At 47.7% G+C, this 13,390-nt stretch overlaps 1 protein-coding gene across 1 annotated transcript in view; it reads left to right on the top strand.

Annotated features, from left to right (window-relative positions):
* The window catches only part of A2ml1 (alpha-2-macroglobulin like 1), a 45,467-nt gene that overhangs the window by 10,864 nt on the left and 21,213 nt on the right, over positions 1-13,390 (top strand). Inside the window, exons 9-19 of the mRNA XM_041635997.1 lie at positions 14-140; positions 924-1,038; positions 1,530-1,639; positions 2,999-3,166; positions 4,788-5,015; positions 9,743-9,803; positions 10,003-10,148; positions 11,053-11,202; positions 11,729-11,923; positions 12,777-12,873; positions 13,179-13,296. Of these exons, the coding sequence (XP_041491931.1) occupies positions 14-140; positions 924-1,038; positions 1,530-1,639; positions 2,999-3,166; positions 4,788-5,015; positions 9,743-9,803; positions 10,003-10,148; positions 11,053-11,202; positions 11,729-11,923; positions 12,777-12,873; positions 13,179-13,296 (1,515 nt within the window). The remainder of the gene's footprint in view (positions 1-13; positions 141-923; positions 1,039-1,529; positions 1,640-2,998; positions 3,167-4,787; positions 5,016-9,742; positions 9,804-10,002; positions 10,149-11,052; positions 11,203-11,728; positions 11,924-12,776; positions 12,874-13,178; positions 13,297-13,390) is intronic.

Raw genomic sequence — 13,390 nt, 5'->3', positions numbered from 1 at the left:
TATTTTAAACCAGATACACATATGGAAAGCCTGTTCAAGGGACAGTGCAGGTCTCGGTGTGTCAGAAGGCACACACTTACTGGTACCGAGAAGCCGACCAGGAACAGCTTCCTGACAGATGCAGGAACCTCTCGGGACAGGTGAGCAATTGGAATTCAAAGAGGAACCTTCTCCATGGTGTATTTCATAGCATCAGTGAACCCCAGTGTGGGAACGCAATGAGAAGCTCAGACTGAAAGCTCTGGTAGGGTGTGGGTGTGTGTGGTATGTGTGTGTGGTGTGTGTGTGTGGTTGTGTGTGTGTGCAGTGGTGGTAGGGAGATACGTATGTGGTGTGTGCGTATGTGGTGGTGGGTGTGTGTATTTGGTGGGGTGTGTGTGCTGGTGTGTGTGTGTGTATGTGTATGGGAGTGTATTATGTGGTAGTGTGTGTCTGTGGTATATGTGGTATGTGTGTGGTAGTGGTGGTGTGTGGTGTGAGTGTGTATATGGTGGTGAAATGTGTGTGGTGTATATGTGGGGTGTATGTGTATGTGCGGGGGGTGTAGTGTGGTGTGTGTGTGTATGTGGGGTCACCCAGACCCATTTAAACACTAGCTCTCCTCAGTGGAATGCAGCTTCTCAGTCTGCACTGGAGTCAGGACATTAACCTCAACCCCAAAAGATTCCTGTTTCCAGTTCCCTTCTGCTTCTTGGATCTCAGAGTTTCAAGGATGCTGTGTTGTGCCTGTGTATGGTGTATATTCTCTGTGTAGCCTTGGCTGTTCTGGAACTTGCTTTGTAGACCAGGCTGGCTTTGCGCACAATGATGTATTCTCATGTCACAGCAGGGTTTTCTCTCTTGAAGAAACTGAGGCATGGAGATTAGCAGCTATGCGCTTCTATGACACATCGTTAGATTGTTCCTTTCTGATTGCCCCACAGGCTGACAAAGCCGGATGCTTCTCCGCCTCTGTGGACATGTCCACCTTCAACCTCATCGGATATACGTACAGCCACAGCATTAATATTGTGGCTTCGGTGGTGGAGGAAGGGACAGGTAAGAGGGTGCTGCCTGACTCGTAAAGAAATCAGAGGGAGGCAGTGAGACAGCCCAGAGATGGAGGAGCCTGCCGCTATTCTGGTGTCCCGAGTTCAATCCCTGAGGTTCACACAGTGGGAGGAAAGAGTCGACTCCTGTAAGCCATGGTGCACATACAACATCACACAAACACACACAAAATAAGTAAGTAAATAAATAAAATGTGAGCATCCCATAAATAAAATGCAACAAGAAGGAAAGAAGAAGGAGAAGAAGGTAGAAGAAGAGGGCACCCAATCCTAGTCCTGAGTCCAGGAAGTCCCAGACACTCCTGACATCTGTTAGTTACCTCCCCCAAAGCTTGGGGAAATAGAGTTGATTTGCTTTGACATTTGGTCAGAAATATAGCTTCGTATTTCCCAAGACACCATCCTCTCTGGAATTTTATGTTCAACATGAAGATGAGAATCCCAGGACTCGGGACATGGCTTATCTGTTTCCTTCTGCAGGACTGGAGGCCAATACCACCCAGGATGTCTTCATTTCCTCACAGATGGGATCCATGACCTTCGAAGACACTAACAATTTCTATTACCCCAGTTTCCCCTTCAGTGGGAAGGTATGCTAATTTGTCTTTTCACAGACCCAGACAAGCCAGCCAACCAACCAACCAACCAACATCAAAGACTCATCAAACTGAATTAGTCATTCCCACCTCCTTCCTGCCACCCTAGATGCTTTATGTCCCTTTACATATTTAATCCTTACAACACTCCTACAAGGTAGACACTGTCATTTGGCCCCACTTTACAAATAACAGGACCGAGACAAGAGAGAGTGACTTCCCATAGGTCTCTCATATGACCGATCTGTCCGCAATGAGCATCTTGACTCCTTTTCTGGTGTCTTCAACATCAGAGTGAAATTCTAGGCCCTTCATAAGACCAGAGGTGGAGCCTTCATCCTCCTGTCTTCCTCTTTCTAAAAGTTTGTTATCATTATTATTAATTTATTTTGGTGATCTTTCTGCATGTGTGGCTATGCACCACCTGTGGAAGACCCAAGAGTGTGTCGGATTCCCTGGAAATGGGCTCGTCTATGGTTGTGAGCTACCATGTGGGTGCTGGGAGCTGAAGCTGGATCCTCTGCGAGAGCAGCCAGTGCTCTTAACTGCTGAGTCATCTCCTAAGGTCCAGGTCTTTGAATTTAAGAGCTGCAGTACTCCATGGAAATCATTTAGCCTGGGCTCCTGTATCTGGACAAGATTAACACCAGCCTGGTCTACAGAGCAAGTTTCAAGACAGCCAGGGCTGTTACACAGAGAAACCCTGTCTCAAAAAAACCAAAACCAACAACAACAAAACAGAAAAGAAATAAAAGGAATAAAAAAAAAAACCCTCACGTTTGAGGCCAGCTGATCTAGATAGCAAGCCTATTCTATCTATAGATATACATAAATAAACCAACATTTAAATAGAATCCAAACAATGCACAGAGCCTCAGAAGGGGTCTGTGTGGGTGAAAGGCTACACAGCAAACCAAGTTCTACACCAGGCTAACACAGGCTGCTACTCCTGTGTTTCTAGGCCTGGACACATGGCACAGCTGTCAGAGTCTTTGCCTGCCATGCACAAACCCAGCTGTGGCCTGAGCCCCAGAACCCCATTATCCAGGTGTGGCAGTGAATGGCTGTCCCGTCAGCACTGGGGAAGTGGAGGCAGGAGGGACAGAAGCTCAATGTTATTCTTGGCTACACAATGAATTCAAGGCCAATTAGGGATGCCTAAGACCTCCTCTCAAAAACCAAACCAAACCGACAACTTCAGGGGTTTTCTCAATGTTTGAGATGTATCCCTCTTTCCCTAGGCTTTTTCCTGAAATGTGCTCTTAGAGTTTCCGCTGTCACCTCACTTTGCCTCCGACCCAGGAGGTCTCCTCTGAACTTAACTTTAAAATCTCGGTAACTTTCACTCCTCAGATAAGAGTTAGAGGCCATGATGACTCTCTCCTCGAGAATCATCCGGTGTTCCTGGTGGTTTATGGAAGACACGAAACCACCACGCAGACGCTAACTACTGACAACGAGGGCCTTGCTCCCTTCACGCTGGACACAGCCACCTGGAATGGGACAGACATTTCTCTGGAGGTGAGCCCTGGGGAGCCCCATCCCAGATGAGAGAGGGACTCCCCCCCCCTGAGGAAAGGCTCGAGACTTCTCTTTGCAGTTCTCCCTTAGCATGTAGCACCCACACTGTCATTCACTGGTCCCACAAAAGGTTTCCCTTAGACACTTTCTATTTTTAGTATTAGTCAGATGAGAACCCTCATACCCGAATCGCTACACCGCTTATAGTCTGTCCTCCTTTCTGATCGAGGATGGACCTGAAACCCGAGTAGGAAGGGAAGTGGTTCTGAGTGAAGTCTTCTTCCTCCCTTTCCCTCTTACTTGTAAAAATGGATCTCTGGGGTCAGTTTTCAACTGTCGTGACTAAACACCTAAAACAACCAACTTAAAAAGAGAAAACCTTTAATGTGGTTCATGTTTCCATGGTTTTTAGTCTATGATCACATGGCCCTGTGGCTCTGGGACTGTGGTAGCACAGTGTGTCATGGCAGGAGCAGAGGGTAGGGGACAAGTATTCAATTCATGATGGCCAGAAAGTGGGGATGAGGAGGGTGGGGTGTCAGGATCTATTATCCCCTCGAGGGTGTCCTCTCATCGGGTTCTATTTCCTAAAGGTTATTTCACTTTTCAGTAGCACCACAGGCTGGAAACCAAGCCCTTGACACAAGGCTTTTGGGGGACATTCATGATGCAAGTGGGTTTCAAACCATGTGGAGGGAAGGCTGGTTATATTCGTGATTAGCTTGATGGCTGAGCAGTGAGTGCCACGAAGTAGTCACACATCACGACTAAAGACTGGAAGGCACTCACGACTCATCCATCCCTATGGCAGATGATCCTGGGGGACCTTTGTGTATGTCCACGGGCCTGCAGGCTGCAAGCTGGCGTTCCGCTTCTCATATCCCAGCCTGCTAGTCCGTGTGTATGCTCACAGCCGGGAGGAAGCACAAGGACCAGAACTGACCCACCAGGACTTTTCCAAGTCGCTGGTTGGCATAGGCTGACATCCTGTTGCCGTCAGTGAGTTATGTGGCGGACACATAGGAGGACACTATATGATTACCTGGTGAAAAATATTGGTACAGATCTACGACAAACTGGAGCCATTGTGGGAGTCATTCGGCAGTACTGACTAAGCAAGCTCATACAATTTGTCTTGTAGCTAATTTAACTGGATATTTATTCCAGGCTTCAGTCAGTCGTTGCTTTCAGAAATAACTATTTTTCAACCTCCTCGTCCTCTATACCTAGTTTTCTTATCCCTGAAATATAAACTTGGTCATGCTTATCTACCCAGCTGGCACAAGTCTTAAGAAGGTATATTGCCCAAAAACTCTATTCAGCCTTCCTGCCCTTGTCTTCTCCATCACAATCTTCCTGCACACACCTTTCGTAGATGGCCATCTGTCCTTGGCCAGGCCTCTAGGAAAATGCCCACTTGTCATTTGTAAAAATTCTCAGGAAGTGAAAATTGGAAAGAAAGAGCTATGCAATTAGGAATACACATCTTCTCCTCTTCCTCCTCTTCCTCCTCTTCCTCCTCTTCCTCCTCTTCTCTTCTCTTCTCTTCTCTTCTCCCCTCCCCTCCCCTCCTCTCCCCTCCCCTTCCTTCCTCTCCTCTCCTCTTTTCTTCTCCTTTCAGGGAAAGTTCCAACTGGAGGATGTGGTATATAATCCAGAGTTAGTTCCTCGTTACTACCAAAACGCCTATCTGCACCTGCAACCCTTCTACAACACCACCCGCAGCTTCCTGGGCATCCGGCGGCCAAGTGGCCTGGTGAGGTGTGGTCAAACCCAGGAGGTGCGAGTGGACTATTCCATCGATCCAGAGGATGCTAGACCAAACCAAGAAGTCATCGTCTCCTATTACGTGAGTTGGGAGATGGGGGCTTGTGAAAGGCTATTGAGATGGAGTCAGCCAGAGAGGAGAGCCAGATGCCTTGATGGAGAAATGATGTAGGACATGTGTATAATTGCTGAAGTGTAGAGATGTGTTTCAAAAGTTAAGACTTCTGAAGCTGGGGATGGTGGTGTATACCTAGAATCCCAGCGCTAAGGAGGTAGAGACAGGAGATCAGAAGTTTAAGGCCAGCCTGGGCTACACAAAATCCCATCTCAACAACCAACCAACAAAACCCAGGTAGGCATGTGGTCTCCATGCCTGGAGTCTCAGCACTAAGGCGACGGAGGCAAGAAGGATTGCTTGCAACTTCAAGGCTAGCTTGAGCTCCACAGCAAGACCCAGTCTCGAAAAGGCAAAAGAATAAAAGGTTTTTACAGTCGTCTTTCAACCCAGTCTTTTAAGCAGCACACAGTTAATCCTTTAAACACTCCCCAGCTACAATTCTGTACTTCAGCAATCAGTGAAGCCTGGATGCAGTAATGTGTCCAGATCTGCACACCATCATCATCTTTTATGCCCTGGCAATGTTTAAGCATACATGGGTAGTCTGTTTACGGCGGTTCTCCAGTTGTTCCTGTCCTGAGCAGTCCTAGATGCTTGTGTTATTGTCATACCCAAGGTCCCACAGTCTTCCTTTATTCTGTCTACCCAGCGTTTTTCAGGCCTTCCTCTTCGCCTTATCCCGTGCCCTCTCCAAGCAGTGCTGTGTTCGGGGATCTGCCATCATTCATTCTCATAACATGACTGAAGTATCTCAAGCACCATTGCTGTATCCTGTAGTTCATACTTCCTTCTGTAGATGGAGATGGTTCTTAAAGTCATCATTGTGCAGCCTGTCTCTTTGTGTAATGCTTAGAATCCTCCTGAGACACGCCGTCTCAAACACAATTCAGCCACTGTTCTGAGGAGTATTTCATTGTCCAAATTTTGGAGTTGTAAAGAAGGCAGCTCAGGACAAGTGTCTCATATTCTTGTAATTTTGTTGTTGTCGTTATGTCTCTTGCTGACCAAACCTTTCCTAGTGGATGGAATGCAGCCCTCGCTTTCCCTATTCGCCTCTTGACATCTGAAATAGTTCCCTCCTTTTAACATAGGTCTCCTCCCAGATAGACAAAGTTGGCTCTTTGTTTGAGGTTCTGGTTCTTTATTACAAAGGTAAAAGCCTGTGTGCCCTTCCCATGTGTTGTATCTCAGGCTTCTCAATGTTTGCTTTCCTGCCAAGGTTTTCACTGACTTCCACCACTCTGTTTTCCATGGTCTCTACAGCTCATTTGGACTGTCAGCAAGTAGTGCTGTACTGTAGGCAAAACGCAAGCTATCGATTCGCACACCACCTATCTGCACTCCTATCTCCTCCTCCAGGGCTGTTGCTCTCATTAATTCCAGGAATATATTGAAGAGCAGTGGTGAGAGGACGCATCCCTGCAACACTCCTACGATTGTCTTAAATTGACCACTTAGTTCTCCGCAGACTTTGACTGATGCAAAGGTATCTTTATAGGCATTTTCTAGTATTATGATTTTCTCTGGGTACCTGTAGAACCTCATGGTTTCCCAAAATCCTTTCCTCCAAATGCTATCGAATACCTGAAGTTGATGTAACAGACATATGCTTTTTCCAAATTCTTGGTATTTTTCTGCCAGTTGTCTCAAAGTGAAGATCTGATCAATTGTGCTCCTGTTAGCTCTGAATCTGCACTGGGCCTCTGCTAGGATTTCCTCTGTTCTGACCTTGATCCTTTGCAGGATAATGGAGAAGGAGATCTTGCTGCTACGTAACAACAGACTAATGCCTTTGTAATCTGAACAGTTCAGTTTGTCCTTCTTCTTGAGTATGGGAATTGTAACTGAGTGCTTCCATTCCGTGGGAATCACTTCGTGTTCCCATATCTCTCTGAAGAGTCTGAGAAGCACCTTGGCCCCTGAGCCTATAGTATCTCCAGGTCCTCCACTGTGATGTCATCCTTGCCTGGGGTCTTCTTACATTTTTCTGTCTTGATAGCTTCCTCTATCTCACTCCTGTCCATATTTAATATTTCCTCATTGCCTCTGGCATTTGAGTGGCTGCTGAAGTGTTTCTCGTTGTCATCTATGTTGATAGCATTAGGGACATTGTATAAGGTGTCAAAGTATTGTCTCCATCTTTGCTTTACTTCTCCTGGTTCTGTTAATAAATAATCTTGCTCATCTTTCATCACCTGAATCTGCAGAACATATCTGGCAGTTATCCATCTGATAGCTTCGTAGATAAAATGTGTTTTATCATGGAGTCTAGCCTCTTTGACCTCTTTGCACACACCTGTACATACACTCTCTATCCTTCACTCTCCTTTTGACCTTTTGGCACAGATAGTTGTGGTGTTTTGCTGCCTGCAGATTGCCTCTTCATTTGCTCTTTAGCTTCCTTCTTTTTTCTGCCAGGTTGATCATCTCCGCAGTAAGCCATTCTACTGGTGTTGCCCTTTTTGCATAACCAATCGTCTCCTGTGAAGCCTCCTGTGTGGCTTTTGATTTTCTGTCATTCATTCTCTATATTTGTAAAAAGTTGTTAACGAGTTTCCTCATCTGTTTTTCAGCCGTTCTCCTGTACTCTCTCCGTACAGTTGGGCTCATCAGTTGTTTATGATTGATCTTCCGGTTCGTCTTGCCTGGCATGCCTTTCCTAAATTTCAGATAAATGTTGGCCATAACAAGTTGGTGATCTGACCCTGAGTCAGCACTCGGAAATGATCAGCTGTTTTGGATGCTAGATAAGCACTTCCTGCTGACCAGAATGTAGTCAGTTTGGCTGTGTGTGCATTTGTCAGGGAATTCCCATGTCCAACATCTTGATGGTCTTGCCTGCTTGAATTTTGTGTTGGATACGTACAAATCATTTGTATAGCAGAGATCAAGCAGCCATTCCCCTCTATTGTTCCTTTGTCTGAATCCATATGTTCCCACGACAATATAGTCCATTCTTTCTCCGGATCCCACTCCTGCATTGATGTCACCCATAATGATTAGTATGCCATTCTTATGTGCCCTGCTGACCTCATTCTGTAGATCTGTGTAGAAACTGTTGGTGCAGTCCTCTTCTGCTTCTGTTGGTGTGTAAACCTGTACTGGCAACTGTGTCGCACCATCTTGAAATAAAGCCAGGGATGGGGGGTTAAAGACAAAGAGTTTTTAAAAAGGAACCCATTGTGACTATGTAGGAAAAACCAAATGAGAAAATGTTGCTGGTCGGGGTTGGAGCAAGGTAGCTGAGTGGGAGCCGAGGGAAAGAATGTGGGACTCAGAAACGATTTCATTCTGTAGCTCATTGCTCAATTTTTAGTTAGAGTTTTTGTTACTGCTCATGATTGAACCCAGCAAGGACTCTACCGTTGAGCTGTACCCCTAGTCCTTCACTGCCATGCACATACATAATACAGTGTGTGTGTGTGTGTGTGTGTGTGTGTGTGTGTGTGTGCGCGCGTGGTGAGCACATAGAAACCAGAGAGCACCTTTATGGAACCAGTTCCCTCTTTCCTACCTTTCTATGAGTTTTGGGGCTCGAACACAGGTTTCTTGACTCACTGAGCTATGTATCCTGCTAGGCCTGGATTACATCCTTTCTTTCTTTTCTCTATTTGTTTTTCAAGACACGGTTTCTCTGTGTATCCCTGGATATCCTGGAACTTGCTCTCTAGACCAAGCTGGCTCTGCTTCCCAAGTGCTGGGTTTAAAGGCATGCCCATTACTGCCCGGCTTCTGGACTATAGTCAAAGCAATGTTATAAACTGAAAATTGACCCTGACAGCAGCCTCAGTGGGGAAGCAAAATCCCAAGCTGGTAGGGAGAAAGCAGCGTGTAGAGATAAGCATGTTACTGATTGTTCATGGCGACAAAAGGAACTAGGCTCAGATAAACCTCAGGAGGCATGACCTAGACTGAATCTCTCTGTTCCCTTATGCTCAGTTTCTGGGATTTTGCCTCCTCTGGATCACACTGATGATGTCTGTCATTTCACTGTCTCCGGCAACCTATAAACACCCATCCTGGCCCGGCAACATGGGGAGGGGTGTGAACAAAATAAGTCACAGTGAGAACACAGACAGACAGCGTTCTCAGGACAGGGGTGGGAGGCGAGGCTGGGGGACTGGGTCCAAGGAAGGCATTCTCAGAGTCAGTTGGTGGCCAAGAACTGGCAGTGAGCACCGGGGAAAGGTAGGGGTTCTATTTCAAGTGAGAACACACAGGAAATTCTTGGGAAGCAGCATTCATTCCCCTCCTGTGAGCCAGATCAGCTCAGACAGTGGAAGATCCCCTGAATTGAACTGTAATGAAGAACGATCATTAGCTGACTTTATACAACAAGGATTATAAAACAATAAAACCTGGAGATCCTAGAGAAGTCCTGGACTTCTGCTGTGAGGGATCCTTTTCTTTCTTTTATTTTATTTTATTTATGCTTTCTGTCCTTTGTTTCTCGCCACCCACATTGGCTCCCAGCCAAGCCTCTACTTGGAGCCGAGCCATCAGGCCCTGTGGGCAGGCAGCACCCTGCCTCTGATAAGCCAATAGCTGCTAGGTGAGGCACTGTGCAGGCTCTGGAAGTGTGCAAGGAGCTGGAGTTCATGGTGGGGGACAGGTATGCTCCCCAGGTAAGACCCAGAGCAAAGACACTGACTACTGGACTCTTATTTATTTATTTCTTCCCTCTTTGATAGGTAACAGGGAAGGGGAGTTTGCAGATGGCAGGGCAGAAACACCTGAAGGTTAAAGAGAAAGGTGAGTGAGGGCACATGCTTCTGGTCGGGAGATGTGGGGCAGTCCCGGAGAAGAGCACCCGTGCACAAAGGCAGCTGGAGGAGAGACTAGCAAGAAAGGAGGGACAGCGTGGACCCTGAAGCGTCCCCAGACACTGCAGAAGAGCGTGGATGGGTGGGTGGCTGTGCAGCCTTGCTCCTCTGCCCCTCTTCCTCTTCAGGACCAAAAGGCTCCTTCTCCCTCTCGCTGACCTTCACCTCCAGAATGGCCCCTTCCCCTTCTCTCGTCATCTACACGATATTCCCCAGTGGAGGTGTCATAGCCGACAAAATTCAGTTCTCCATGGAGATGTGCTTCGACAATCAGGTAAGGCGGCCATGAGAACAGTCATGAAAATGAGCTGGGTGAAGAGAAAGCTCTCTTCTCATGTCCAATAGAGTGGGAGACCAATCGGGTTCAGCGCAATCTGAAGAGACTATGGAAGAGGTTGTAACACTGTGTTTGTGTCTTTAGTGGTTTAGATCTATGCTGAAATCAGTCTCTCCCCACACTGGTCCCCCAGTTTCCTTGCCTCCTCCTGCTTCCCCTCCTCCTCTTCTCACCTCCTGAAGTCGCCCAGGGTGGGTAAGATGAGTTCAGGGACAGGAAGAGTCTAAACTATAGTCAGGCCGCCCCCGTAGGCGTGTTCTCTCATCCATGCATTCTCTCCCTTCCTTTTCCTTTCTCCCTCCCTTTCTCCTCCTTCCCTTCTCTTCTCTTTATTTTTGAGACAAGGGTCTTGTTACGTAGCCCAGGCTGGCCTCCCTCCTGCCTCAGTCTCCCAAGAAGTGCTGGGATTAGAAAAGCCCATGTCACCACAGCTGGCCATATATCCTCCTGCCCCCAATTTTTTCTCTAAACTTTATCAGTTTCTCCACTTTTCCCATCTCTGTTCTAACATTCTAGTGTCAAAGAAATATATGTTATAAATAATCTAACAGTGGGGCTGAAGAGATGGCTCAGCCGTTAAGAGCACTGGCTGCTCTTCCAGAGGACCCAGGTTCAATTCCCAGCACCCACATGGCAGCTCACAACTGTCTGTAATTCTCGTTCCAGGTGATCTGACACCTTCACACCAAAGCACATAAAATAAATTATAAAAAATTAAAAAGTGATCTAACAGTGATGGAATAGGTTAGATCTCAGGCAGAGGCCTGCTGTCTGATTATCCGGGTCCTATTGCTTCCCCCACTGTCCGGGCTGATCCACTGCATACGTTTCTCTTCCCCAGGTCTCCATTGGCTTCTCGCCTTCCCAGCAGCTCCCAGGAACAAAGGTGGAGTTGCAGCTGCAGGCAGCGCCTGGGTCCCTGTGTGCGGTCCGGGCTGTGGATGAGAGTGTTCTACTCCTCAGGCCAGAGAGAGAGCTGACCAACAGCTCTGTGAGTGGGTGGTCTGGGGACTGGGCTGAGGTGGTCTGGGGCAAAGGAGATGGTGGAGAGAATGGTTTAGCCGCATTCGAACACGGCAGTGGGCAGGGGTCCTGGGGAAATAACACCCCAAGGAAAGGTGCTAGAAAAGCTGCCATTTGAAAGTAGAGCCCTGTGTGGTGGCACACACCTGTAAAGGCAGCACTAGAAAGGCTGAGGCTGCCAGTTCATAGCCAGCCTGGGCTATATAGTGAGGCCAGGAAGGAAGGAAGGAAGGACAGGAGGAAGGAGGAAGGAGGGAAGGACAGGAGGAAGCAAGGAAAAATAAAGGTATTTGAAGGACATAGTAATATGGAAGCTAAGAAGGAAGAAGGGTGAATCAGAAGGCGTGAGGCCCCGGGAAAGTGCCATGGAGGTTATGGCAGAATGAGTAGAAGAATCTGTACAAGTGAAGCGGACAGCATGAGCCATGGGGCAGAACGGGCGTGGCTCTCACCTGCTGTACTGAGTTGGTCTTGTTCTCCCCACCCCATTGCAGGTCTATGGGATGTTTCCATCCTGGTACAATTTTTACCCCTACCAAGTAGCTGAATATGACGAGTGCCCAGCACACAGCCCATGGGACTTTCCTCGACCCCTCTCCGATCCCGCGCCCAGAGAGGGACTGAGGAGTCATTCAATCATCTGGAGACCCTGGCTCTCTGAAGGCGTGGACCTGTTCAGCTTCTTTCAGGTAGATGCCCTGACACTTTCGCTCTTAGGAAAACCATGGTTGTGGGAACAGGGGACAGGAACGTCACATCTAAGAAAGCAGAGCGGCTCGCGTGGGCACTGGCGGGAAGGAATGTGGGAGAAGCTCTGACGTGTGAGATAGTCTCTCTAGGCTCTTCTGCCTGGAAAACTTGTCTGGCGAAAGAACCTTTGTGTGAGGCTGTTCTAGAACTCTCTCCATGGCCCTCACAGGTGACACTTGAGAAGGGACAGTGGGGGAGGTAACCTAGAGGTCTGTATTGTCACATCAAACAGTTTGTAGGTGTTTTAAGAGCAGGGCTTGTGACGCTGTGTGAGCCAAGTCCAACCAGGAGATGTCAGAGGTCATGTCTCCACAACTTCTTCTTCTGTGTGTTCTTCCTAATGCTTGCCTTTCCGTAACACTGGTATTTTTGTAGGACTGATTAATCTGGTATGGTCTCCGCCCTCAGAAGTCAAATACTGAGGACACAGGGACATTTGGGAGAAGCACAAACATCTTTATGAACTTAAGATTGAGCTAGTTAGGTCCTTTTAGTCACATTGAAGTCTCACAAATTGTTATCTTCCTTTCTTTGTGGTTTGGGGGATGGGACTCAAGGCCTCGAATGCCACTCATGTTTTCTGTCTCTGAGCTGCACACCCAGACCACAAGTGACCTAATGAGTCCGGTCTCCATGGCTGAACGCTGGGTGATAACCGTTAGTCTCACCATTAACAACAAAAACATATTTGGACTCGAACCTTTGAGGATTGATCTCCTTGACTGTAGGTCGGGTGGTAGGGTAACGACACCTTCACAACCGTCATTTGTTGGTCTCTTTGGTGCTTGTCAGGACATGGGCTTGAAAATTCTATCAAATGCCAAAATCAAGAAGCCAGTGGACTGCAGCCGCCACCGTCCACTCTACAGCTCCACTACCATGGATGGAGGTAAGCTGCTGGCCTAGGGCTCAGAACTCTGAAAACGTCTTCTGTCACCTCAGATTGGTCCTGGGTCATAGATGTAGGACGGTTTCAGAGAGTCTTTCCAGGAAGAATCTTTGAAGCCTGGGTCCCTTATCTGTCCAGTCTCTGGTCTCAGCTCTCGGTACATACTTCCCCAGTGACCTTTCTACCTCTCCTCTCCTTGGCGGTCTTTTGCTTTGTATGAGTTCTCTAGTCTGATTATGAATTTCTTACTAGCAGTCTCATGAGTCTTTCGTTTTCCAAATTTGTCTTCTAAACCTTGTCGCCAGGTGGCAGTGTTGCCCGGGAGGCTGGGTTCGCATCGCCTTCGCCTTCACCGCAAACAGAGGGTTCTCCGGTCCGCCAGTACTTCCCAGAGACCTGGCTGTGGGAACTGTTTCCGGTCGGGTAAGGGATGCTAGAGACCGCAGAAAACTCAGAATCGTCATTTCAAAAATCTCAGTGTCAGGAACTCCTCCCCCAGGGTCCCCAAACAAGCACT

The sequence above is a fragment of the Microtus oregoni genome, unplaced genomic scaffold (assembly GCF_018167655.1).
Source record: "Microtus oregoni isolate MIOR12 unplaced genomic scaffold, Mior012 000002F_ref0000024, whole genome shotgun sequence".
Taxonomy (NCBI): domain Eukaryota; kingdom Metazoa; phylum Chordata; class Mammalia; order Rodentia; family Cricetidae; genus Microtus; species Microtus oregoni.
This window is presented reverse-complemented; position numbering and strand designations above follow the sequence as displayed.